General features: G+C 38.6%; 1 protein-coding gene across 2 annotated transcripts in view; it reads left to right on the top strand.

Annotated features, from left to right (window-relative positions):
* The window catches only part of LOC149833665 (zinc finger FYVE domain protein), a 162,911-nt gene that overhangs the window by 91,755 nt on the left and 43,382 nt on the right, over nucleotides 1-27,774 (top strand). For both annotated transcript variants that reach the window (XM_090010931.1, XM_090010932.1), the window contains exon 17: nucleotides 15,414-15,638. In XM_090010931.1, the coding sequence (XP_089867057.1) occupies nucleotides 15,414-15,638 (225 nt within the window). The remainder of the gene's footprint in view (nucleotides 1-15,413; nucleotides 15,639-27,774) is intronic.

Below are 27,774 nucleotides of genomic sequence, written 5' to 3'. Positions count from 1 at the left end.
AAAAAGACAAAAAGAACAAAATAAAGTAAAAGAACTAAGTTACTCCTAATGGGCACAACCTGTTACAACGATGAAGGGTAGTACCTGTTAAAAAAATATATACATATGTATATATATATATACATGTCTATAAATATATAAATTATATAATTCATTTGTAATATCCAATAGGGATAAAATAATCTTTTCACCATTTCTCGCATATTCATTTTTTGAATATGTTTTATTTCTTTTTGTATTTTTATTTTTCTTTTTCTTTTTTAGTTATTTTGTCTTTTAGGCATTGAGGGGCCCACCATATAGTCATTGGGCCCCTCCAACAGTCATAAATATGACCGTTAGAGGGGCTCCAACGCGTATATGGGAGACCCTTATGACCGTTGGAGGGGCTCCAACGCGTATATGGGAGACCCTCCTTGGGTCCTCTCTCTTGTATAAACATGGGGTTATCCCCCTTGTATTTGTAAGCCTTTTTCAAGGCTCATTTCAATAAATATTCTATTATATTTTTTTCATGCTTGTGTAGCCTTTTTAGGCTTTTATATTGTCCCTTTGTGGACTTCTTGTTTGATTGTCGTAGTGCTTGTCCATTATTGGACTTTGTGAATGCTTGCACATTCTTGGGTTACACTTTTGGCTATTTCCTTACATGGTATCAGAGTGAGGTCTCTAGGAGAATAGATCGTATGTTGCGTCATCACGATGGTCATCTCGAAAATGTGTCACTAAAAGTTGTGTAACTTGGATTCAAGAAAAGTTCTTACCCAGTATGTCTCATATTTTTTTAAGTGTCTTTTGTATTATTTATCTCATTTATGTATCTCTATTTGTATATGATGTATTGTCTCTTTATGTATCTCATTTACATAAATGTATCTCTATTTTAAATAGTAGCCTCTTGTTAATGTGTTAAAAATGAATAGGTTTTTTAAAGTAATTATTAAATCTTGTGCGTAAGCATATTTTCATAAAATATTTGTTTTAATTATGCATATCATCATAAAAATTATATTTTATAAGAATAGATGATTTTCCTTTAAAAATCTTAAATATTGTGCTTTTCATATGGATAAATCCTTTGTTGTATGCATTTGATTTTTATGGTAATGATTATTGATAGTTCTAGGCATACGTTAAACTATGATTTTTAGGTATATTATAAAAATTTTATGAAAATTTTAGAAACTTGTATGATGCACATCTTATGTCATCATGTTTTCCTTAACTTCTTTGTAATATCGTGGATATTTTTGTATATTGACATATTCATATTTTATATGATTTCAATAGTTCTCTCACTTTTTCCCCTCAATAATATTCTTCTTTTGCCTTTTAGCATTTACCCCTTAGGTGGTTTTGTGTATTTTGCACTTTATGTGCTTGTGATATTTGGTTCTTTATTGAACCCTCTTGTGTTATCCCTTGTAATTTGTATTTTCGCATATTTCATTACAATAGTTAACTTTAAGATGTTTTCCTCGTTATACAAAACTAATTGTTTGAAAAACATTCTCGATTGATTATGCTTGAGAATGATCTTAGATATTTGTATTCATCTCTATTCGACTGTTATATAGAAAATAAATCTTGCATTGGATGCTTTGAATGCATTTTATAATGTTAACTCGTTTTTCTCTAAAAATGTGTCATAGTCACACAAAAATAAATTGCATTATGAATAATGTTTGGTATAATTTCATAGCTTCTATATAACTATGAGTTCTTAGATTATTTTCATGATTGGTAGTAATTATGCTTTCTTTTGGGATTGTAAAACGTTCTTCTAAAAACTTTATATGTATTATTTCCTTAATATTACATGTTTTGTTTGTCTCATAGTAGACTTTTGTTTTTAAAAGACTTCTTTTTAAGACAATATGTTTTTGTCTTCTCTTTAAAAATTATTAGATCTTTTGTATGTAACGTGCCCTAGTGCATCTATTCCTTGATCGGTGAATTTATGACTTCATCTTTAATAATTGATTATGTTAAGCATGATTCTTGTTTATTCAAAAGGTTGTCATGAGACATTGTTATGCATATAATTGCATTTTTTTCTAAGATTGGTCATCTACCATTATTGTTTTTTTTTTCTCGATTTGAAATTGTTTTTTCATATCGGTTCCTTTTATGAACTCACTTATTTGGAAAATGATTTTCGTGAGTATTTATTGCCTTTTTATGACATTTGTGTTGTCTATCACAGATTTTACATGATGCATCTGTTAAGATATACTTATAGGTGTGTATATATACATGTATATGTATATATGTGTTTATTGTTAACTGAAATACCCATTAGGGGTATTTTGGTCTTTTCTCTGTAATAGGTGTCAGCCCTTAGGGGCTGACACTTCTGCATTTTATTTCATGTATTTATTTTTGTCTTTTTCTTTTTTTACCTTTTTGTCTTTTTCAGATTTGATGGAACAACTCCGTATAGCTGTTGGAATTGCCCCAACAGCTATATTTATGATGGGACAGCTCCATATAGCTGTTGGAGCTGCCCCAACAGCTATATTTATGACTGTTGAGTGCAGCCCCAACAGCCATATTGAGCTGCACCCCATTTGGCTCCATTGTATTATAAATTGGCCTCTTGTAGCCTTGTATTCCTAACTCATTCTTGAGTGCTTCTATGCAACAACAAGTTTGTAGACCCTTGTGTGGGTGGTTTTGTGATTCAATCAAGTATTTTTACTTGATTGAAAGTGTGTTCTTGCATGTGTATCAGATTCAATCCACTTCATTACATGGTATCAGAGCTTTGGTGGTCCAAAGGCAAGTTTTTTGAAGAAAGTCCATGACAATATCAAGAGGAGAATCGTACGCTTAGGGGATACAACAAATCGAGGATTGTTGCATCGAAAAGCGTGCCATCTCTCAAATAAGTGCTCGTATTTCACTCTTTTTTCTTTCTTCTTCGTTCTCTGCCTTTTCTCTTAGCCTTGAAAGGAAATAGAAAATGAAAGAGAGGTAATGGTCTCCATTCCCGTACGCCTAAACGATACAAACTATGTGATGTGGGCATCCATAGTTAAACACAAAATATGGAAAAAGGGATTATGGGGTTTGGTGGACGGTACCGAAAGAGAACGCAAGCTCATTCTTCCGAAAAATGAGAATGGGAAAGAGGTTGCTCTTCAAGGAGAGGAAATGGGTAAAGCCGTTTCCGATTACGAGAAAAAATGGAAAGAGTGGAGGATGGGCCACTCCAAAATAATTGGATGGTTCATCAATAGTGTGGACTGTAAAAGTATCTTCAACAAGATACTTTAGTTGATAATGCAATAACCTTGAGAATAAATGTGTGAACATACACACCCAAGAACACTTGTGCACAAGCACAACACACTGAATCACAAATGTGCAAATGCACTCATAAGATTCATAAACAACTAAAGAGGTTGGGCTATAATCCCAAATCCCTTAAGAAAATACAAGAGGAGCTGCCCATATATATAGGGCTTTGAGAAGGCCTTGGGAGGGGCTCCACATAGTCGTTGGAGCCCCTCCAACGGTCACAAATGTGACCGTTGGAGGGGTCCAACGACTAGTGGGTTGGGCCCCTCCCAATGCAAGTACAATGCATTAAATGTAAAAAGAAAAAGAAATAAAGAAGAAAGAAAAAGAAAATAAATACAAAAAACATATTCTCGAAAAAGAATATGTGTATAGTTCCTAAACTACCCTTATTAGGAATATATATATATTTTATATATATAATCGGTAAATACATATACATATATTATATATATGTATATGTATTACCTTATATATATAAAATATATATGCAAAAATACAAGTTTGATTACATAGTTTAACATGGACATTCACAAATGTTCTAGCTTAGCGAAATTTGATTTCGCTAGTGATGCATGAAAATATCTTAAAGACACGTATAATCTTAAAGATATTGCACACATATGCAATGTCCAAAACAAGGTCAGAACCATGACCCAAGGAGAAATGAGTATTAGAGAATATTACAATGCACTTTCTCTTCTTTGGGATGAATTGACTCTTCTTGAGCCAAAATGGCATTGTCCTCAAGATGTAGAACTCCGTGAAAATCAAATTAAAACGGAGCATTTCTACCAATTTGTGAATGAGCTTATGCCCGAATTTGAGGGAACTAAATAGGCTCTCCTTCATAAAGGAGGTGTGCCATCCATAGTCGAAACTCTTGAAGAATTGACTATGGAAGAAAATAGATAGAAGAAGCCATCCACTTCAAAGGATGAAAAAACCGTGCTTGCTATGTCAAAGCCCAGTAATCATACTAGGAGTTATAAACCTCCTCACTTTGTGAAAAATGAGAATGGGAGAAATCCTAACAACTATGAGAGAAATGACAAAAATGGTAGTAAAATCATATGCTATCATTGTTATGAATCAGGACACATCAAGTCGTTTTGTCCAAAAAGAAAGAAAGAAGATCACCGAGATGATAAAAGAGTTGCTTCGGTGGAAAGGAATGATGTTGAAAACTCCAAATGCATTGGCTCCCTATCTTTAGCTCAATTAATGGAGGCACTACAACCAATGTTCAAAATTCAAGCTTCTTCCTTTTTGGGGGCGGCCGTATCCACAAGTGGTGACCCTGGTAAGACTTCTTGGATCTTGGACCCTGGTGCCTCTTTTCATATGACTCCAAATGAGTCAATATTATCCGAATGTCATTCTAACTCAAATGTTCTTATGTTTCAACCGCCGACGGAACATCCTTAAAAATCAAAAGTCTTGAAATCTTTCAAAAACAACCAAACTTTCACATACCAAATATTAGGGTTGTGCCAAAATTAAATTTGAACCTTTTATCGGTTTCACAAATTACGGATCATGGTTTTTAAGTTTTATTTTCTTCTAATGATTGTTTAATACAGGATTTCAGTCCGGGAAACCGATTGGGCAATGCCATATAAGAGATCTCTATGTAATGGACAATCTTGAGTTATCAAAACAATATTTTTGTAATTTTATGAAAAAATAAGATATAAAAAATTGGCATAAAAGACTAGGACATCCTAGTGTGACCAAATTACACTTGTTTCCATTTCTTACTTATTATAAAGAAAAGAATTTGGTTTGTGAAGATTGCATTTTTGGCAAAATGAAAGCTTTACCCTTTAGGCAAAGACAATTTATATCAAAAAATCCATTTGAGTTAGTACATTCGGATGTATGGGGACCGACTCCAGTTATATCTAAAGGCGAGGTATCTTACTATGTTATATTTGTAGATGATTATAGTAGACATTCTTGGATCTTTTTTCTTAAGCAAAAGTCTGAAGTACTTGATTTTTAGATCCGATTCTGGGGGGAATTTGTATAAAAAGAATTTAAAAATTTTCTTGATTCAAATGGCTTCATTCATCAAAAATCTTGCCCTTACACTCCTCAACAAAATGGACTAGCTGAAAGAAAGCATAAACATATTGTTGAGACCAGTAGAACACTTCTTGTATCAAAAAATGTTCCAAAAATGTTTTGGGCCGAAGCTGCTCTTACAACAGTCTATTTGATAAATAGAATGCCCTCAAAAGCTATTGAAAATATATCCCCTATTGAAAAATTGCTTAAAATCCTCCCCGATTATAAAAGATTGAGAGTCTTTGGATGTAAGTGTTTTGTTCTTACCCATAAGAACAACAAACTTTCCCCAAAAGCAATCCCTTATGTTTTTTTGGGTTATGCCGAAAATCAAAAGGGATATAGATGTTATGACAGGAAATGGGCAAATTATATGTTTCACGAAATGTTACATTTCTTGAAAATGAAGATGGTTTTAGCAAGGAAAAAACCCAAGAAAACTAGGATTATTCGTTTCTTTTTTATCTCATCAATGAACATGAAGGGTATGAAAATCTTCATAACGAGCATGAAAGTGAACTTGAAGACTCTGACTCTCATGACAAGTGAAAATATAGACAATAATCTTAACAATATCGACCCATCCCATAGTAACATACAAACATATACTAGGCGGACCGAAGGGCACCCACCATGTGCTTTAGAAAGATATTCCCAAAATCAAGATATTGATTTTGGTAGTATTAGAAAATCGGTAAGAATTTCAAAAGCCCCTAGTAGGTTTGTATCCTATGATTCCTTTGAACCAAGATACCGAGCATGCTTAATGGCCATACACTCATATTTTGAACCATCATCTTACTATGAAGCTAAAAATCATCTAGAATGAATTAAAGCCATGAATGATGAATTAGAAGCATTAGAAAATGCAAAAACTTAGAAAATTCAAACATTACCTAAAGGAAGGAAAACTATAGGATGTAGATGGGTTTACAAAATCAAAACCAAATGGGATGGGACATTGGAAAGATATAAAGCTAGACTAGTAGCTAAGGGATACAGTCAAAAATATGGAATTGACTATGATGAGACCTTTGCCCCAGTTGCTTGAATGACGACTGTCAGAACTCTCATCTCTATAGCATCAATCCAAAAATGGTCAATTTTTCAAATAGATGTGAAAAATGTCTTTTTAAATGGTAATCTGGATGAGGAGGTCTACATGGATCCTCCACCAAGTTTGAATTTAGCACATGGGAAAACTCTTCATCTACGAAAAACCTTGTATGGGTTAAAACAAGTTCCCAAAGCTTGGTATGATAGATTTAGTAATCTGATGACTCAACTGCATTTTAAATCTTGTTTTACTGACACTGCATTGTTTGTTAAGTCTTCCAATGTAGGGATGGTTATACTGTTGCTTTATGTAGATGATATGATAATCATAGGAGGTGATAAGCAGAGAGTAAACCATATCAAAGATGTGCTTAAAGACAACTTTGATATGACAGATCTTGGCTTTTTACAATATTTCTTTGGAATTGAAGTAGCTTACTCACCTCGTGGTTATTTTTTGTCATAGACTAAGTATGCCGCAGAGATCATAGAGAGATCAGGACTCTCAGATGAAAAACGGGATGACACTCTAGAGGTCATAAATGCAAAAATGAAGAAGGATGATGGAGAACTTCTGAAAGATCCAACCCCATACAGACAAATGATTGGAGCTTTGTCCTACCTTTCTATTACTCGTCCTGATATCTCTCATGCTATTAACTCTGCCATGCAATTTCAGCATGCTCCCACTACAGTACATATGAGTGTTGTAATGAGAATTATTAGATATATTAAGAATTCTATAAGTCATGGATTGTTTTTATCATCTTCTTCCTCATTAGAAGTCATTACATACTCAGATTCTGACTGTGGAGGGGATGTGAATGATAGACGCTCAACTACTGGTTTGTGTATTTTTGTAAGTGACTCCCTAATCTCCTGGCGATGCAAGAAGCAATAGAAGGTGTCTCTCTCCTCAACTGAAGCTGAGTATCGCGCCATGACAACGACTACGTCTGAGTTAGTATGGTTGCAACAACTACTAGAGGATTTGAGAATTCACACCACAGAACCTTCCAGATTATGCTGTGACAATAAGAGTGTTGTATATATCGCGAGCAATCATACGTTTCATGAGAGGACAAAACACATTGAAATGGATTGCCACTATGTTCGGGAAGAATTTCTGCGGAAGATTATCACACTGCCTTATGTTTCATCAGAGTATCAACTCGCAGACTTCCTCACCAAAGCACTTCCTTCACCCAAATTTCACTTTTTACTTGGCAAACTCTCGGTTGTTGCACCATGAGTTTGAGGGGGGTATTAAGATATACATATACGTGTATATATATGTATATATACATGTATATGTATATATGTGTTTATTGTTAACTGAAATACCCATTAGGGGTATTTCGGCCTTTTCTCTGTAATAGGTGTCAACCCATTAGGGGCTGACATTTCTGTATTTTATTTTATGTATTTATTTTTGTCTTTTTCTTTTTTTTACCTTTTTGTCTTTTTCAGATTTGATGGGACAACTCCATATAGCTGTTGGAGCTGCCCCAACAATTATATTTATGATGGGACAACTCCATATAGCTGTTGGAGCTGCCCCAACAACTATATTTATGACTGTTGAGTGCAGCCCCAATAGCCATATTGAGCTGCACCCCATTGGCTCCATTGTATTATAAATTGACCTCTTGTGGCCTTGTATTCCTAACTTATTCTTGAGTGCTTCTATGCAATAACAAGTTTGTAGACCCTTGCGTGGGTGGTTTCGTGATTCAATCAAGTATTTTTACTTGATTGAAAGTGTGTTCTTGCATGTGTATCAGATTCAATCCACTTCATTACAACATCAATCTTCTTGGCCTTATTATTGTTGAATCAGAGATGTTTGTTGGGGTGAGATTTGTGCACCTCGATTTATATCATTTTAGATTGTCAACTTGTAGTTTGACTTTGATTGACAGTTCTGTGATATTTGATTGCGTGTGTATTGAATCACTCTTTTGTTTTTGACCATTGTTTTTATTATGGATGCTTTTAATTATGTGTATCTGTGATGAATATCTAATTGTTGAAACCATGATGTTTCGAAATATGATCAAAATTGATATTTTTTAATTGCATTAGTGTTTCCATTACAAGTTTTCTTACCTCGAGTGTCCTCTCCTTTTTATGCCTCTTATTTAAGTGTCGTCATATGTAATATGTAGACGAGAGATGTTTGTTCACATCTTCGTGTGTGTTTTTAGCCCGTTGTTGTCTTTGTACTCTTGTTCTAGTCGTTGATACACTTGTTTTTAAGTGTCATTATATGTAGACAAGAGATGTTTATTCACACCTTTGTGTGTGATTTTTAGCCCATTATTGGCTTTGTACTCTTGCTCTAGTAGCTGATATACTTGATCCTTTGTGTCGTTATATGTAGACAAGAGTTGTTTATTCATACTTTCATGTGTGATTTTTAGCCTTTTGTTGGCATTATGCTCTTGTTCTAATCGCTGATACACTAGTTTTAAGTGTCATTATATGTAGACAAGATGTGTTTATACACACCTTCGTGTGTGTCTTTGACCCTTTAGTGACATTATATCTATACTCTTGTTCTAGTCGCTTATACACTTGATTTCTGGGTTTTAGAGGTCTAATGTGGTGATTGCTTGTAGTGGATGAATAATTGTTGAGATTTGCAAAATTCCATATTTATGAGAATTTTTAAATTTATCGTCTTTCACAAATTGGTTTTGATTTGCGCATATCATTCTTTTTATCATGTGAGATTTTTTTTATTCTGTAATGAATTTTTTAAATCTTTACTAGTTTTTTTCCTTGTATGGAAAAATATTTATCGATAAAAGTTCATGCATTTCATTGATTATCTATATATATATATATATTTATATTTGGACCTCTATAATTAAAATCACTAAGATGTGTGAGTTATGTTTCTAATTGATTATCGTGCCCACATTGTGTATTAGCATGAAGTTAATTAGCTCTTTCTAATCCGTTTTGTAAAAGTTTTTACTCATTCAATAAACTTGTTCTTTATTTTTTCATGTCTTTGTGCATGTGTACTCCTTTGAGAGTGTTCATCTTGCCTTTGTGCCTATTTTGGCCTATTGAGAATCTAGTGCCTTTGAGCATATAGCTTTAGTCATGAAGACATTTTCACATGGTGTATAATCAATGCTTCTTAGTCATTTTTGTGATAAATAAAGATTTATTTATTTTATTTGTGTTCTTCCATTTATACCCTTTTATGGGTTTTGTTTAAAGTGTCTTTAATAGACGTTCTTTTGAGAGATTCGTGTGTTTTGTGGAAGACCACCATTTCATTTAAGATAATTGTTATACATAATTGTTTCTCTTCTTAATGAATAAGATGTCCTTTAAATAATCAAATCTTCTTATTATCAAAGTTATAGTTTCTTGAAAAATAAGTTGATTATGACTTAATTTCGTCTTTGAGGGATGCTCCTCTTGTCTTTCTTAATATCTAATGGTTCAAAAAGTTATTACTATTGTGTTTAAACCATTTTATTCTTGCTTTACAATATATTGTTGTTAAAAAATTTGCAACTCTTGGGCTAGAATAGTACTTGGAGTCTTCTTTTGGTTTGTTTTTTCTATGCAAGATCTTTAAGACGTGATACCTTCGATACATCATGGAGATAACCAATGAAGGTGCTTGGGGATGATCACCAATAAAGGCGTTTTGAAGACTTATATTTGAAAAAATTTTCTAAGATGTCATAAAGATGGAGATTTCCCTTAAAGACTCTTGATGATTTGAACTTCTTCCCAAGATTCTTTTTGTATTTTCAAACTTTCAGGATAACTTTTCCCGTCAAGTTTGAGGGGGAGTGTTAAATATATATATATATATATATATATATATATATATATATATATATATATATATATATATATATATATATATATATATATATATATATATATATATATATATAGCCGAGTCCTCGTGTCCAAAATTTTTGAAATTGTGCCGTACTCGTACCCGCACCCATGTGACATAGCTTTTTAGGCTTTTATATTGTCCCTTTGTGGACTTCTTGTTTGATTACCGTAGTGCTTGTCCATTGTTGGACTTTGTGAATGCTTGCACATTCTTGGGTTACACTTCCGCCTATTTCCTTTCATTATCTATTACATTATTATAAATAAAATATATATATGAATATATATTTATATATGTACAATATGAAACAAATATATATGTATGGTTATATATATACAACTTAACATTATCATCCATGTGTCATTGGTGGGGATTCTGATGTCATCTTGAGTTTTGCTGATTGCAATCTTCCAATGTGTTTATCCTCCATGGAGAACATTAAAAAATCATGAAACAATGGGAGTTGGCAGATATTCCCCTTAACAAAGACAGATTTTGCTCTAACAAAAGCAAGCCGTTTGTGACTGAAGAAGTTGGGCCAACTTTTTGTTACAGTTCATATCATTAACTGGCTTCATGAGGAGAGGTTTAATTTTCCCTACCCTTCTATCGGATCCAAATCAAATGGGGGTGAAGGTTTCATGCCAGTAAAGAATTTTTAGTTTGAGCAATGGTGACTTGTACTCCTATTTTCAACATTTGATGAAGGTTTGGTGGAATAAGGACCAAGTAGCTTCCAAATTGATGCATAAAACCGAGAAAATTGGAAAACAAAATTTCAATAATGGAGACAATCTGCATGTAAGGGAGATTCAAGAAAATCAAATACTGGGATATTGAATTACAAGAATGGCAAAATAGTATCATCAGGTGGGGAGTCTAACTGGGATCAAATCTAAAATAATATCCAGTCTGTGAATACATAGAATCTATGGACGGGATACACAAGGAGTTAAGATTGGAAGTAATGGCCTCGTGTAACTTGGATGTTTGAGGGCATATCAGTACAAGATTCTTGCATTAGATGGCCTTTGCTAGGGCAAGGACGAGAGCTACATTCCCTCGCTGAAAATCAAGGACCAACTTTATAACGAAGCAGGGCACTTGGTTTCAGCAACTGAGATTTAATGCCCATCAGATTGAAGCCCGTCTATCTTAGCCATCTCTTTAGGGACTCTCTAATCCAGATTCAAAAAAACTATGCCTTTCTTGGAGGAGGAGACCAAATTAGTGATTTGAGCCATGCCACCTAATAAGGCATTGGGGCCGGATGGTTTTCTATCTAATTCTATTGAGTTTTTGGGTTAGTTTGCAAGCTAGGCTTCATGGATCCCTTTAGGGGGTGTTTGTTACACTCCCAATCAAGGGAAGCCTCTTTCTTTTGAAAGAGCCACTTTGGAGGGGAAGTGCTTCCCTAGGAGAGGAGAGGAGAGGAGAGGAGAGGGGAGGGGTGGGGGTGGGGAGAGGAGAGGAGGTATGAACCCATTTTGATAGTAAAGCTACTTTTTTGCAGTTATTATGTGGGTCCCACCATATATTTCTTATAGAAATGTTTGTTTCACTGTTTGTAGCAAAGATGCCCTATTTCCTATGAAAGAGAGACTCTTTCATAGGAAAGAGCATGAAACAAATGCCCCCTTGGGGAATTTTGGTCAAATGGAAGGATGTTATGGAGATGAGTTGATCTACCCTAATACTAAAATGGAAGGGAGTGCTGGTGATACAAATCAGTTATTTGTAACGAGCAGATCCTGTCGAGTCTGTCTGATAGAATAATTTGTAGTGGGAGTTTTATTGGATAGGTCTTGTATAATGTCGAATTGAGTCCGAGACCCATAAGAGGGTGCAGACTCCAGTGTTAGTGAGGGATCAATTGGGGGAAGTGATACTATAAAATAAAGAGAATGTATTGAATTGGGATTGTTAGAGAAATGAGAAACTTAATGGAGGAACTCTACCTCAAATAGGGCATTCACACTCGCCTATTCTCACCTCTCTTTCCATTCCCAATTTCTTCTCCCAACATCTCTATCGTTTCTTACGCTGTGACTAGATTGAGTTCAGGCTTGAGATTTGCTACTTGGCTGACTCTCACGTCACTCAATACATCACCCTTTTGTCCCTATTTCCAATTTTCCCTAAGAACTATTCAACCCGGAAACCTAGGGATTGTATTGAAGCTTGGGTGCTATCAAATAGCATTGACAAATTTTGACCGATTGCTCTTCTCAACAGGTGTTGCAAATTTGTCACCAAGGCCCTCACTGAAAGACTGAAATCAATGCTGCCATAGTTTATATCACGAATTGACATGCGTTCATACTAGGTTGACTGATTCTTGAATGTGGTATCCTGGCAAACAGAAGGATACTTTTCTTTTGCAGGAAACAAATGACACATTTATGGTCAAAGTGATATTCATAAGGCTTTTGACTCTGTTGATAGGAATTACCTTCACTAATGTATGGTCTCCATGAAGTTGGACAGCAAATGGATGAGCTAGATTAGTGACATCCTCAGCAGAGATATCAGTGAGCATCAATTACAAGTTGAATTCTCCACTTCTAATGAGAAGGGCCTCCAAGGAGACCTAATCTTGCTGCTGCTTTTTAACATAGCTTATGAGGGGCTGAATGCCGATTTAGGAAGGCTAGGGAGAGCTGCTTCATTAGAGAGATTAAGATAGATGGAACCACACCACTCACCCACATCTTATTCACTCATGACCTGCTCATCTTTGGTTAGGAAGAGGAAGGACAGTCATGGAGATTTTGCGTCCTTTTGAGATGTTTCTCCTTAGTGTCTGACCTACATGTCAATGAAGACAATATAGAAACAACCCTTTTCAGTGTTCCTGATTCACTCAAGCATTTGTCCAGAATAGTTTCCAGGTGCAGATTGGGAAAATGACCCATGAGATACTTCGCTGTGAGCACCAACAATGGCATTTTCAGAAGTATGCACTATGAGGGAGCCATTGACAAGGTGGAAAACAAATTATAGTCTTGAAGGACAGATATCTGTCCTTGTCTGGCAGAATTACAATTATAGAACATGTGCTGAATAGTATTCCGACATTCCTGCTCACTCTTTTCAAGTTACCAAAGGTGCAAATAAGACTCCAGAACTTTCCCTGCTTTTCGTTGGAGTAATGCAGGTGAAGTGATGCAGAGCAGGCGGTACCAGTACCATGTGACCCTGGCACGGCCAGGGAACCCGACCCACCATTTGGAATGGACGATCGGATCCAGCAGAAGGATCCGACCACAGGTGAGTTGACTCGATGCAGGAAGATAACACGCACCTACTCCTGAAAAGGGAAGACCCGGCTCGACACCGATCCAGTCCCAAATTGAAGTCTTCTCGGGTCCTGGTCCGGGTACGGGTCTGGACCCGAGAACCGGATCCAGTGGCCATCTTTAAAAGCACTGTTTAGGGTTGCGTGAAGGACAGTTTTTTAGAAGAATAACCACAGTTTTCTTTGCCTTTTTGTTTGCCTGTCAATTTTTCCCCATTTTCTATTACTGTTCGTTGTTTGCCTTTTTCCATCAATTTTTTTATCAGCAACCTGTTCACTGACATTTGGCATTGATATAAATAAATTCAAGCATCACCGTCTGGGTGAGCATTATTGTTTTAGCCTGTTCAGCACACGACTGTATACAGTCGTGCCTTCCCAACCTCCATCAAGGCCACACGAGGGTTGGAGATCGCATCAGGTGGCCGTGTCCTCGCTGTCATTAACAAAACCCGCTGAAGGCTGCATCATGAAGAGAAAAAGTTCTATCTTATGGACTGGAGCTAGTTGCTGTAGAAATGCTTGTATTATTAAAACTAGACCATCAGCCCGTCCATATGGCTAGGCCCTACAAAATAACTTAGATAGTTAGATACTGAAAAAAGTTGAAATCCAATACTCTTTATCAAGATTGAAGTAAAAATAGTTGGAACCAAGAACATGTTGATAATTTAAAACATTTTAAGAATACTTTTTGTATAGTTTTGCAAAATAAAAGGCATATACTAATAGATATAATTTTTTTTAGATAAAAAATACCAAACATAACAAAGATCATTTAAGTGTTGAGATAAAAAGGGCAATTTATTGAGTTGGAGAGATTTAGCCCATTTAGTTGAAGGCCAGATAAAATAAATGACAACTTAATTAGTAAATTGTAATAATGGAAGATTTAAAAGGAATACCGATCTTATATGTTGTGCATAGGGTTGGCTGACCACGCATAATGAGGTTTAATTTATTTTTAGTGAGAGAGATACCTAGTTACATGGTAATTCTTTAGTTTTTGAAAATATTATGCAAATGCCATGTAATTAACTTGTTTTTTTCCAAAAAAACATATAAATGTGCAAACAAATTTAAAATTACATTCCCAGAACACATGGCAACAGTGTCATTTGGAAAAAAAGTCATGAAGAATCAAATTTTTGGCATCACACTATCCTTCCGCTTTTATGTAGATAGAGTAAGATGAGAAATTTGACTTGTTTTGTAATATACTGTGAAATCTGTGCTTATACTTAGATGCTTTACTTGTAGGAGTTGCAATTTTTAACCTTTTCTACCGTCTTTGTACTAGTTTATGCTTTATTTATGTATGTAATTTAATGATAGAAATGTACATGCTGATGATAGTAGAATGAATTGAACGAAGCAAATGAGATGCATACAGCTCGGCTTATTTTCCTTGCCTATTAGGGTAATTTATATACTATTTTGTGAAGTATTTTTCCTTGGTATTTCGTGGTCACAATGGTTATCATGATATGATTTCTTGCAAATACTTTTATGGAGTATTTTCCTTAATGTTTCATAGACACGGTTTTTCAATTTGACCAACATCTTGTGTTTTGGTTCCATGGCATTCTCCTTTCAATATTTATCTTGTACAGAACCTGTCGTATTTCTAATTTGCAATCTGGAAGTTACTAGTGGACTTGTTGATTTAGAGTGATGCAGGTGAAAGTGCATTTTCACTTCCTAACATGATGAACAAGAACCATTCTTATCTAGATTGTTTCTATCAAGTATCAAGTGATCTGAGACTTCATTGTATTTTTCTGAATCTCTGTATATGTTTGTTTACAGATTAATCAGTGAAGGAAAATATATGGATGCTGTTGCCCTATCTGATCGCTGCTTACGTGATGGGGCTTCTGATCGGTTACTACAGTTGCTTGTTGAACGAGGAGAGGAAAATCATTCAGCCACTGAACTGTCATATGGTTATGGAGTGCATAATATCTGGAGTAACAGTTGGCAGTATTGTTTGAGGTTGAAAGATAAGCAACTGGCTGCCAGACTTGCTCTCAAGTATGCAACTCTTCACTGCTATTTTTACTTTGTTTTCTCATTCTCCCTTTATGCATTTCCTTTTCCCATGAAATAGTTTTTTGTGCTTAGTTTTTGTAAGATAAATTTGACTCCTGATACCACCAATCATAATGCACTATTAGCTGATTCTGAAGAACAAAATTTATTTAATTCTGTTTTACATTTTGTAATAATGAACCTGAGTTTGTCTGGTCACAGCTTCTATACTCCACTTTATTTTTTGGTTTGCCTAGAAGTTTCATATTCGTTACTCAATATCCTGAGTTAGAATTTGGGAATGGTTTGGCTTGTGCTTTTGCAGTCGTTTATGCTGATAGAGGTGTTTGGCATACTTTTGTATTCTGTGGAAAACATGTAGATGTTTATGGCATTCATTATTTTCTTTATTTGACAATCAGGCCTTTCTTGTTATCACATTAACTTAATTGTGTATAGGAAGATGTTGTATTACTATAGGTATCTTTTATTACATAATCACATAATGTATGTAAATATCTTACATCTCTGTTTGTGTTATTCTCCTAGAATGCATGTATTGATGCTTGAATCAATCATTGGGCAGAGGGGTGTATAAGGGTTAGAAATTTCTATCATTTTTTAGAGTGACTTGGGTGGGGTTTCCTTTCTTATAGTGGTTTTACGTATGGACTTTGTTGGACAAAGAAGATTTGTGGAAAGAACTTGAAAATGCCTAGAGATCAACAAGCATAACCTTGTGCTTTGGAGGGGACTTAATTTTTTACTAAGTTTGGATGGACATATGACCCAGAGCCATTTTACAAACTCTCTAATGATCCATGAAGGGTTTCACTAGGGGTAGCAATCGGGTCGGGTTGGCGGGTCAGAATACCTCAGCACGAACACGACCCGTTTATTAAACGGGCCGGATGTGGCAAATACGAACACAACCCATTTATTAAACGGGTAACCCGACACGACACAGTTAACCCGTTTAATAAACGGGCCGGGTCGACACGACACGATTACACGACACGGCGACCTGTTTATTAAACGGGTTGACCCGATAACATAAACACGATAACTGCACATGCGCACACCACCGTTGGAGATGAGAGGTCTCGGGCTCTCGGTTGCAGCTGGGTAGGAAGGAGTTAGGTGGGTGACTAAAGTGTAAAGTTAGGAGTTAGGGTTAGATAAGTTAACATATATATAAACGGGTTGCGGGTTGACCCGCCCGCCTAACCTGTTTATTAAACATGTCAAACGGGTTGGCGGGTTGGCATACCCCTAACATGAACACTACCCGTTTAATAAATGGGTTAGGCGGGTCAACCCGTTTACGACACAAACCCATTTAAGCCAAACCCTAACCCAGCTAAGAAGCGGGTTGGCGGGTCGGGTTAGATTTTGTGTAACGCCCCAAAATTTCAACTTGTGTTTTCCAAAACATTGACGAAAAACCTTTCAAAGATTTAAGTTTTTACTTTTAAAATCGACAACGGAAGCAATTTAGAAAGGAGCACAAGTTACCAAATTTTGGGTACGTTAGCAGTAAAATCATCATTTCATATTAAACAAATACTTAAGGGAAGTGAGAAAATAAAATAATAGATTATTAATAAAATCTACAGTTTTTTACAAAATAAGCATTTTCCCACTATCCAATAATCTAAAGAAAAACTAAAAACTCAAAGCCAAGACGCCAGCAGAAAGAAGCGAATCGCACCATCGCTCCATCGCCCGTAGTGTACCTAATAAACACCTGTACCCATAGAATGGGTTAGTTTCGCGAAAAACTAGTAGGTGCACAAGAGAGACTACAAGGAACTGAATTAAGTACATTTAATTTAGTAGGCTACGCAGTTTAAAGCAGATATGCAGTTAAACAGGTAAGCAATGCAAGCAGGTGAATAGTGCAAACACTTAAGCAGTACAAGCGAATAAGGCGTGCGAGCGAGTAAGTAGTGCAAGCGAGTAAGCAGTGCAAATGCGTAAGTAGTGCAAACAGTAAGCAGTTCAACGCAAGTAAGCAGTTCAAAGCAAGTAAGCAGTGCAACTGACCAACGCAGCATACGATCCATTTGATCGTAAGTTGAGAACTACTACGCAACAAGCTTGTCCTCGTTCCTAGAACGAGGTCTCTGCATCTAATCACCATCAGGACATCGTTTGTCGCTCACTACTTCTAACAAACGCATTGTCCTGAACAACCTTAATCTATCATCATCTCTCAAAGTCTTACGCGGCTAACCGTCACCGGTTATGACGCACTAAGGCGTCATACTTTCTCAGAGAAGTTCACCCTTCCGTAGAAGGGCCAAAACATGATCACTAACTCAAATCACCAATGATCTAATTCTCACACCTGAGTCAAGCATGTAATCATGCTAAAACAGAAAGCCGAAACTATGAATTCATAGTTGGCTATCACAAACAATCCCAAAAGATCGTCACAGCTCACCATAACTTTTTATGGTAAGCGAAAACACAAGATCCACGTCGGATCGTTCGGTCCGAGAGATATACGACCGGACAAGGAATTACCGCCCTAGAGGGTATACCTGATTATGGACCCTACACTTCCTCACAGGACTTCACCGTCTTTGCAGCTACCCGTTCGTGGACAGTGTACATTCTCACAGAGATCTCCCACTCTAGCCGGGTCACTCGATCTGGAAAATGTATAACCTCACAGCGAAACCCTTGGGGAAACTGATCCCCAACATATGCCATATCCAATGAAAATCATTGCGATACACGCATCAACACAAAAGACCGCTCTTGGGGTCGATAGCTACTAATACAAACAACAAGATCAACGCCGGATCACCTGGTCTGGGAAATGTGTAACCTCACAAGGAATTCCGCCCTAGATGGTATACCTGATCTTGGACCATACACTTCCTCACAGGAGTTCACCGTTGTAAAACCCGAGATTGTTATTAGAAAATATTTCAAAATTTTTCAAGTTGGGCCTAGATCCATATTTCGGATCTAGGACCCATAAAGGGGGTAATTAGGGTTATTTGGTTTAAATCTTGAATTAATAATAATAATAACACTAAATAAAAAAAATTAAGTTTTAAAATTTATCCGAGGATCCACAGTGGATCCATTTGGATCCACTTGTGGATCCATATTATGTTGGGGGTCGGGTTACGGGTCCCGGGTTCGGACCCGAGCCCCACCCCATGTCAACCCTTTTAAGAGAAAAGGGCAACCCGATAAGGGTTGCCCGAAACTCCCGTAACAAAAAAGGAAAAGGGGGAAAGGGGGGGGTTACGCAGGGCGTAACCGACCTCCCCCCCATCTCGACGTGAAGGGGGGGAGGGGTCTTGCCCGATAAGAGGGAGTGGAGAGGGGACCCTCTTCACTCAGCCTCATCTCTATCCCTCGCCTCTCTCTCCACTCAGTCCCTCAATCTCCCTCTCCCTGTCTGCGTGCACACACCGGAGGAAGAAGAGGTCGCCGGAAAGTGCTGCGGCAAACCGCAGCCACCAGTAGCCACCAACAGCCACCAAAGTCTTCCAGCAAGCTCCCTTCTTCACGGCAGCCGCGGGGAGCGACACCAGCCGTCTGTGCCTGCATGTCCCGAGCCTCCGATCGCCGGAAATCTTCAATAAGGTACGGTTCTTCTTCGAACCTGGGTGAGGAATCGAACAGGGGTTCGATTCCATACGTTGATTTGGGGGTTTTCTTGATAAACCCTAAATACCCAAATCAAATTGATTTGGGGGTTTTCTTAATATGCCCTAAATATTGAAATCGGAAAACAGAAATCGTATATGTTTATGAAAACAGTAATCGTATATGCTTGAAAAAAAATGTTGTTTCATGTTGCAGGCCACTAGTGCATGGGTTGGAGGCGACAAGCCCAGCCGACCCAGTCGGCTGGGTGCTGTGTTAGCAGGGCCCAGCCGACCCAGTCGGCTGGGTGCTCTACTTCTTTTGGACCGGGCCATAGCAGGCCCAGCCGACCCAGTCGGCTGGGTGCTGGCCTGTGACTCGTATAAAAAAAAAAGAGGGTTTCCTGTGTGTGCACTTGATCCCCTTTAATGAAAATCTTAGAGATTTTTAACGGGTGTTTCGGTAGATGATGTTTTTGGATGTTGGTATCGTTTTTGGAGCTATATAGTCTTTGGATCTGTTTGTTTTACTTGTTTTTCTTCATTTTGGATTTTCTTGTGGTGTTTAGTATGATTGTATTACGTAAAGAGGTGAATTGCTTAGGAAAAATAAATAGCCTGGACAGAGATTTCTAATTTGGGCGATTTTTTTTAAGTTGGTGTTTGTGAAATAGCAAAAAGAACTGTTCTGGGCACATAAACTGTTGGGTTTCAGTGTTGATGTTGAATGGGGAGGAGGTTATGAAGGTTGTCAGAGACCCTAATCAATCAGATTTGGGGGATTCGGTTGCCATTATCAAATTAAAATAAAACTTTATTTGGGGTTTTGTTATCATTGTATGTGTATAGGGAGAGTCATGTATAACCTGACTTGGGTAGGTTACACGATGGGCATTAGGTGCATCATGAAGTTTCTTGTAGACAAAATCTTTTTATGCTATTGGATTAAAATGTTCATATTAAGCCGTGTACATTGATGTGATTGGTTGCTGAATATCATTCCTTCATATTTTGATAAGTATGATAATGTACTGCTATACTTGCTGCTGAATACGCAAAAATTTGAAATCATAACACCCAGACTTATGAAAGGCTGCATGATATAACTGAAATTGGGTATTAGAATGAGAATCTAAAACTGAATGTTGGAATGCCATTACACAGCTCAACGTGTGTTCAGTTTTAAAACTGCATATATTGGCCTGCGTATTTTGCCTTGTATTCTTGTACTGAAATTTCACTAGACTGATAGTTAGTCCGTAACCTGTCATAATGGAGTTTTCACTTGAGTTGAGATGGAAATCATATGGTCCTTCCACACTCTTGCTTCCTTTATTCTTCTTACCTGTGCTTGATTATTACTAAATTAATGTCTTCATGGCATAGTTATACCTGAAAGGAATCTGTAACCTGTTTCATGAGAAGGATGATTTGTTTTGTTCTTGCTGTTTTCATTTGGGGTTATCAAGCCTCCGAAATCTATTTAAAAATTTGTCTTGAAATGTCATATTGTGATGTGCCAAATAGGAGGACAGCATTATTAGGTACACATAGCCGACCTCCATTCTTTTGTACAGTTCCCCATTCATATTCGGTAAACTGGGCACAACTGTTATCATTAGAGAATGGGTTCATTAGTATTTTCTGTTGGGCAATCTATTGACATAAAATGAAGCATGACTAACTAGTTATACTTGTTAGTAATCATTAATGGGTCAGTTGTGTATAACAGTGCTCATGTTACACTGTTTAGGGAGGATGGATACATGAAACTGAAATTATACATATGGAATGTATCTTTCTTGTATGTCCCTAGCTGAACATTATATTTTTGGCTAGAATCCATGTGTTATTTAAAAGCTTGTGTATTGGATTGAGAGAAAACACTTGCCGTGGAGGTTATGCTTTCACTAACTGTTATGATTATGGTACGCATGAGCGTGAGCATGATTCAATCATTAGTAAGTCTTCTTGAACATGTACACTTGATTTATGTGTGAAATGGTACATGTACACTCACACACTTAAAGAAACCATGGATTGGTTAAGACCCATATGTGATGTAGGTAACACACACATATTGAAAATGCATATGAATGAATTATGACATGCATATGTTTGGGTTTATATTTGCATGAATATGTATGTTGTTTGGCATTTTGGCTTAGTGTTATAAAGGAAACACTGTTATGGTTTTATTATGTGATGCACCGATGGCCAAATTGGACCATCATCGGCCTGGAGTGCCGTGGGTTGGTTTTCTTTTATTTATGTTTCTAAATGCATCACTTGGCACATTACTACACTGTTCTAGTGGTGGTTACGGGCTGGAGTCCCGAATGGGTCCCCGCAAGGGAGGATGCGGATTTTTCACTTTACTTTTGCATATTGTGTTGCAAACTTAAAGAATGAATTAAATAAAAATATAATAAGAACAGTGTAATTTACATTCTGGGATATCTCATCTGGAGTATGAGAATCTTGGATATCCGGTCTTGGGGAGACTGTGAGGATACAAAAACTCCGTGTGCGTTGTTGCCCCTGAACCCGATATTGAGGTTCTTCTCCTGGCCACGGTTTTAGGGAGAATCCGCCACTTTACCCGGGAGTGGTGTGTTAGTCACAGCTGTGATTTTATGGTACCAAGTAGGTGGCACTTGTGGGCGTGGGGTGTCCCTTGTGTCATCGACATTAGATGTGGAGGTCTAATGTTCCGATGGATGGTGCTGTTTCCTGATATCGGTCGAGGGCTAAGTTGGAACCCAGTAATAAAATACAAATTGTGTGTTAAGCTACCCTGGGAACCTACTTGACCTCGGGGTTTGTACCCGTTTGGTGTATCCGCGGGCCACGGTAATTAAAAAGAGGAACTTAAAGTTGTGTGCATTTAATATGGCATGCATATGGAAAGATGGAACTTAAATGAAAGATAATAGAAGAAATCATGCATTGCACATAATCATGCATTTTTCTGTTATGCATTAGATCATGCATGTTTGAATCATTCTTGATATCATGACATCATTTGGTGGTAGCATACGCTTTACTTTGTGAAATCATGCTGAAAGGTTGGTTATTTAGTTGTTGATATATGACACTGTTTACTGTTATTGATTGGTGAGTAAATGAAATCATTGGTAGTTATGGATATTTAAATGTTGCAAATTTTATATCTGCACTCACTCCAATCACTGCATGAAATCTTATCCATGTTCTTTCTCTCACCTGGTTTCTTTAGAAGTAGCTGTGCTCAGAATTTCGGTTCTGACACCCTACTTTGTTGGTTTTTCACATGAAATGGTTAACAGGGAAGTTGGACATGCATCTGGGGATGGATGAGTTATACTTGGGCTTGTCGGCTTCAGTAGAGGACTTAGTGGCTCTATCTTTTGTCTTTTAGTTATTTTAATTTCTGAAATTGTTACTTTACTTTCAGTTGAAGAAAACCTTGTCTTTGAAATTTGCTTACTCATTAATAAAAGAGTTTTAGTTGGTTGATATGGATGATAATTGCAACTTCGTTTGTGGTGGATGGGCTATCCAATGGAAAGTGGAACTGTGAGGACCCCAGATCTCTGGGAAGGTTTCCGCAACTCTTAGAAGAAAAAAAAAATTTCCGCATTTTTAAAAGGGTCTGGATTGGGGTCGTTACAGGTTTGGTATCAGAGCCACTACAAAGACTTGCAATTTTGTCATCTTTGGAGTATTAAATTTTTATTTTGGTATATGAGCCCTGTCCTGAAGCGTCGACAAGTGTGACTCGTCCTCCAGAGCAGTCTTCTTCACTGGTATGGTTATTTAATACTTTTACTTTAAGTATGTGAATTTTGTGTGATTGATTGAAATTATAGTTTAATATTCTATTGGTATGAATTTAATAAGTCTTGGTATGATTACGTGAACGCATATTCTTCGTGATCAACCCTAAGGGGGTAGGATAAGTAAGAGTCTAATTTGTAGAAAGGATGTACGTTGTAGATGTCGCATTATACCCGCAGAGGTGCTTCGTCCTCTACTGCTGCTCCCGCAGATTGGCAGGAGCAAAGGGATTTCATGATGGAAGCCATTCATACCTTGACCGAGACTATGACGGCTCAGGCAACTCAAACAGCGCAGGCGCTGCAAGCGGCCCAGAACCTCTAGGCGGCACAGGCTGCACAAACGGCGCAAGCAGCACAGGCTGCCCAGGCAGCTGCGCAGGCAGCCGCACAAGCAGCAGCTCGTGACCCTCCTGTCAACATAGTTCCAAACGCGGGTGGAGTTTCTTTCGAAAAGTTCCTGAAGTTGGACCCGCCTTCCTTTTCAGGAGAGGCAAACCCAGAGGCAACGGAGCACTGGGTTGAGGAGTTGGAACGAGTGTTTGACGTCCTGTCTGTTCCTGGGGACAGGAAGACATCTTTTGGCACGTACCGTCTGAAGGGCGATGCCAAGAAATGGTGAGACACCCTGCGAAGGGTGAAATTCGCAGATTGGGACGAAATCCCCTGGGAGACGTTCAGGGAAGAGTTTCTGGACACGTATTTCCCCGCATACGCCGAGGAACAGATGCAACGGGAATTCCTTGATCTGACTCAGGGAACCATGAGTCTGGTAGATTACACTACCAAGTTCCGGAACCTCGAGAGGTACTGTCCGAACCTCTTCAGAAATGAGAAGGCAAGAGCGTCGAAGTTCGTGCACGAGCTAAAGGATGGATTACGAGCTCGCGTACTGTCAGGTCGGCCTCCTACCTTGGCCGATGCGATCGAGTCAGCCATGGTTCTGACCAAAGACTGGGAGAGATCTAGGAATGTATCACAAAAGGGAGGCACAAATGGAGGTGATGCTTCGGGCGGAAAGAGGAAGGATCCACCTACAGGCGGAAAGACTCAGGGTGGCAAGAAGCCGCGGATCTATAATGGGCAACAACAAGAAAAGGCCCCGCCAACATGTCGTAGGTGCGGCAAGAACCATCCACTAGGTTTTTGCCCGTTGTTCAAGGGAAATTGCTATCACTGTCAACAGCCAGGGCACATTGCTCCTTTTTGTCCGAACAAGCCAGCAGCTCAGGTAGGACAACAACCACTGCAACAACAACAACAGATACCTCAACCGCAACAGGGTCAGCGGAAGACTAATGGGAGAGTTTATGCCGTTACGACTTCTACTCAGGACGATCAGACTGATCTGGTCTAAGGTATCTTCTTAGTTGACAATCGTTAGTACTCGTGTGATATTTAATTTTGATACTACCGATACTCACATTTAGTACATTCTAATTTCGCGGACGAAATTCTTTTAAGGGGGTAGGGATGTAAAACCCGAGATTGTTATTAGAAAATATTTCAAAATTTTTCAAGTTGGGCCTAGATCCATATTTCGGATCTAGGACCCATAAAGGGGGTAATTAGGGTTATTTGGTTTAAATCTTGAATTAATAATAATAATAACACTAAAAAAAAATTTAAGTTTTAAAATTTATCCGAGAATCCACAGTGGATCCATTTGGATCCACTTGTGGATCCATATTATGTTGGGGGCCGGGTTACGGGTCCCGGGTTCGGACCCGAGCCCCACCCCATGTCAACCCTTTTAAGAGAAAAGGGCAACCCGATAAGGGTTGCCCGAAACTCCCGTAACAAAAAAGGAAAAGGGGGAAAGGGGGGGGGGGTTACGCAGGGCGTAACCGACCTCCCCCCCCCCCCCCCCCCCCCATCTCGGCGTGAAGGGGGGGAGGGGTCTTGCCCGATAAGAGGGAGTGGAGAGGGGACCCTCTTCACTCAGCCTCATCTCTATCCCTCGCCTCTCTCTCCACTCAGTCCCTCAATCTCCCTCTCCCTGTCTGCGTGCGCACACCGGAGGAAGAAGAGGTCGTCGGAAAGTGCTGCGGCAAACCGCAGCCACCAGTAGCCACCAACAACCACCAAAGTCTTCCAACAAGCTCCCTTCTTCACGGCAGCCGCGGGGAGCGACACCAGCCGTCTGTGCCTGCACGTCCCGAGCCTCCGATCGCCGGAAATCTTCAATAAGGTACGGTTCTTCTTCGAACCTGGGTGAGGAATCGAACAGGGGTTCGATTCCATACGTTGATTTGGGGGTTTTCTTGATAAACCCTAAATACCCAAATCAAATTGATTTGGGGGTTTTCTTAATATGCCCTAAATATTGAAATCGGAAAACAGAAATCGTATATGTTTATGAAAACAATAATCGTATATGCTTGAAAAAAAATGTTGTTTCATGTTGCAGGCCACTAGTTGCATGGGTTGGAGGCGACAAGCCCAGCCAACCCAGTCGGCTGGGTGCTCTACTTCTTTTGGACCTTAGCAGGCCCAGCCGACCCAGTCGGCTGGGTGCTGGCCTGTGACTCGTATAAAAAAAAAAGAGGGTTTCCTGTGTGTGCACTTGATCCCCTTTAATGAAAAACTTAGAGATTTTTAACGGGTGTTTCAGTAGATGATGTTTTTGGATGTTGGTATCGTTTTTGGAGCTATATAGTCTTTGGATCTATTTGTTTTACTTGTTTTTCTTCATTTTGGATTTTCTTGTGGTGTTTAGTATGATTGTGGGTCGTTACAACCGTCCTTGCGGCTACCCGTTCGTGGACAATGTACATCCTCACAGAGAATCTACCACTCTAGCCGGGTACCTGGTCTTGATCATACACGCCCTCGCAGATAATCCTTTGGAGATTAGGTGCTCGTCAGACACCCTACTCGGTGATACACGCATCTATACAATCGACTGCTCTGAACAGGTGACTGCTCTCGAGGTCAGTAGCCACAATATGGGCACAAGCATGTATATTAACAATATGCATTGTATCACTCCGCGCAGAAGCATATAATCCTACGCATCGTATGATTGCCACGAGGAATATTGCAATCCTCAAATAGGCCCTCAAAGCATGTGTAAACGACACATGCGAACACGCAGATATGGCAATTCAGTTGATTCTATGGGCGAAGGGCAACTAACTCTACCCGTCAGCCAAACAAAACAACTGAATAAGACAAGCACTCATAACAATGCTCGTAAAATATATAATTACCATAAAATGGCTCAGTCCATGAACAAGTAATTAAATTAATCGTAAGGCATAAACCATTACATCACAAGTCATTCATAAGCAATCATACGACAACAGTTTTATCACACTATGTAAGCAGCTTATAAGACAAGCGGCCACATCAATCCTAGTTGTCACCAGTTCGTAGATTACGAGCTGTATGCAATCACATCAATCATAAGAGATGCAAGTCAACAAGTGTTACACTACAATAAGCACCAAACAGTTCGACCAAGGGATAAAGCAAGTCACATGCTAATATGTAGCAACTGGTATAATGCTATTATTATAAGCATTTAACTAGCATGAGAAACTCCTTATTACTCTGCAAAGAACTGCGTAAGCAGTTTAACCAACTAGAGTAACGCCTTGACAGGCGTGCACAGTTCAACGAGTAGCATACCGAACTATCGAGCAAGCAAGCGAATTAGTAGTGCAGGCGAAGCAGTAGTGCAAGAGAAGCAGTAGTGCAAGCGAAACTCACGACTCAACGACCAGTGTGAACAGACCTTATGTTTCGATAATTACGAACCTGCGGGTACGCGCAGGCAAAACGTAGAACCAACTGAGACTAGTTCGGGCGTTTGTTATTCTATGTATTTTTAATAACCCGAATAGCTAGTTGAGTTCGCTCCAAAGGGACGGCTTTAGCCGAGAGAGGATTCCCCAAAGGAGGCTGTGCCACGGACGCATTCAACTTTTGCAGAAGTGTTGAGCTAACTAATGTAGCCCCTTTCCCCTCACTCCAATGACTGGGGAGGCCGGATAGTTGCTCGTAGGGTGGTTGTTAACAACCTGTCCATTGGAGTTTGTACCGCTCTGTCCTCTCCCTTGACAGACACAAAGAAGCGAATAGGTACGTTAGGGGTTGCTTAACTAACGACCCATTCTATGCTGTGGTGTTTAAACCACTCGAGCATCTTGCCTGTGAAGGCGAAAGTGAGGCCATTTATGTGATTACAACGTTTTGCATTTAGCGTTGTTCGAGGTCGCACGACCGTCTCATTCGATCATCGCAGTACTAGACGTGTCGTGCACGACTACAAGTACTCTAGGATGAAGGGGGTATAGCTCTTCAATAGGGGCCTCAACAGGAGTGTTTCACAAAGATGTAATGTTTATCTTTTGAAACAGCAGTACCTTGTGCCAACATTATGCATGTGATTATCTCGAATCACATCCGCTATCGGGGTATCTACATGTCTCGCATGACTCGATACCAGCCTCGATAGACGGGATACGAGTTTCTCAACAGAACACCCGCTAAGAAGTTCGCTCGAACCCCCAATTCGGGATCACCCGAGATATGCCAAAAAGGCGAGCAGAACCAACCAATCACGTCTCTCCAAATGCTTCGATTTGGGGCAGTCTTTGATGCTCTTGCGCAGCTCCCTAAAATCTCAAGTCGACTCTGCAGGACTGCGTACACGAAGAGCCAGGATCCTTGCAAGGTATCCCTCTCCTTAGACGAGGATGTGTC

Source organism: Nuphar pumila, chromosome 6, assembly GCF_984573655.1.
Source record: "Nuphar pumila chromosome 6, dmNupPumi1.hap1.1, whole genome shotgun sequence".
Lineage (NCBI taxonomy): Eukaryota > Viridiplantae > Streptophyta > Magnoliopsida > Nymphaeales > Nymphaeaceae > Nuphar > Nuphar pumila.
This window is presented reverse-complemented; position numbering and strand designations above follow the sequence as displayed.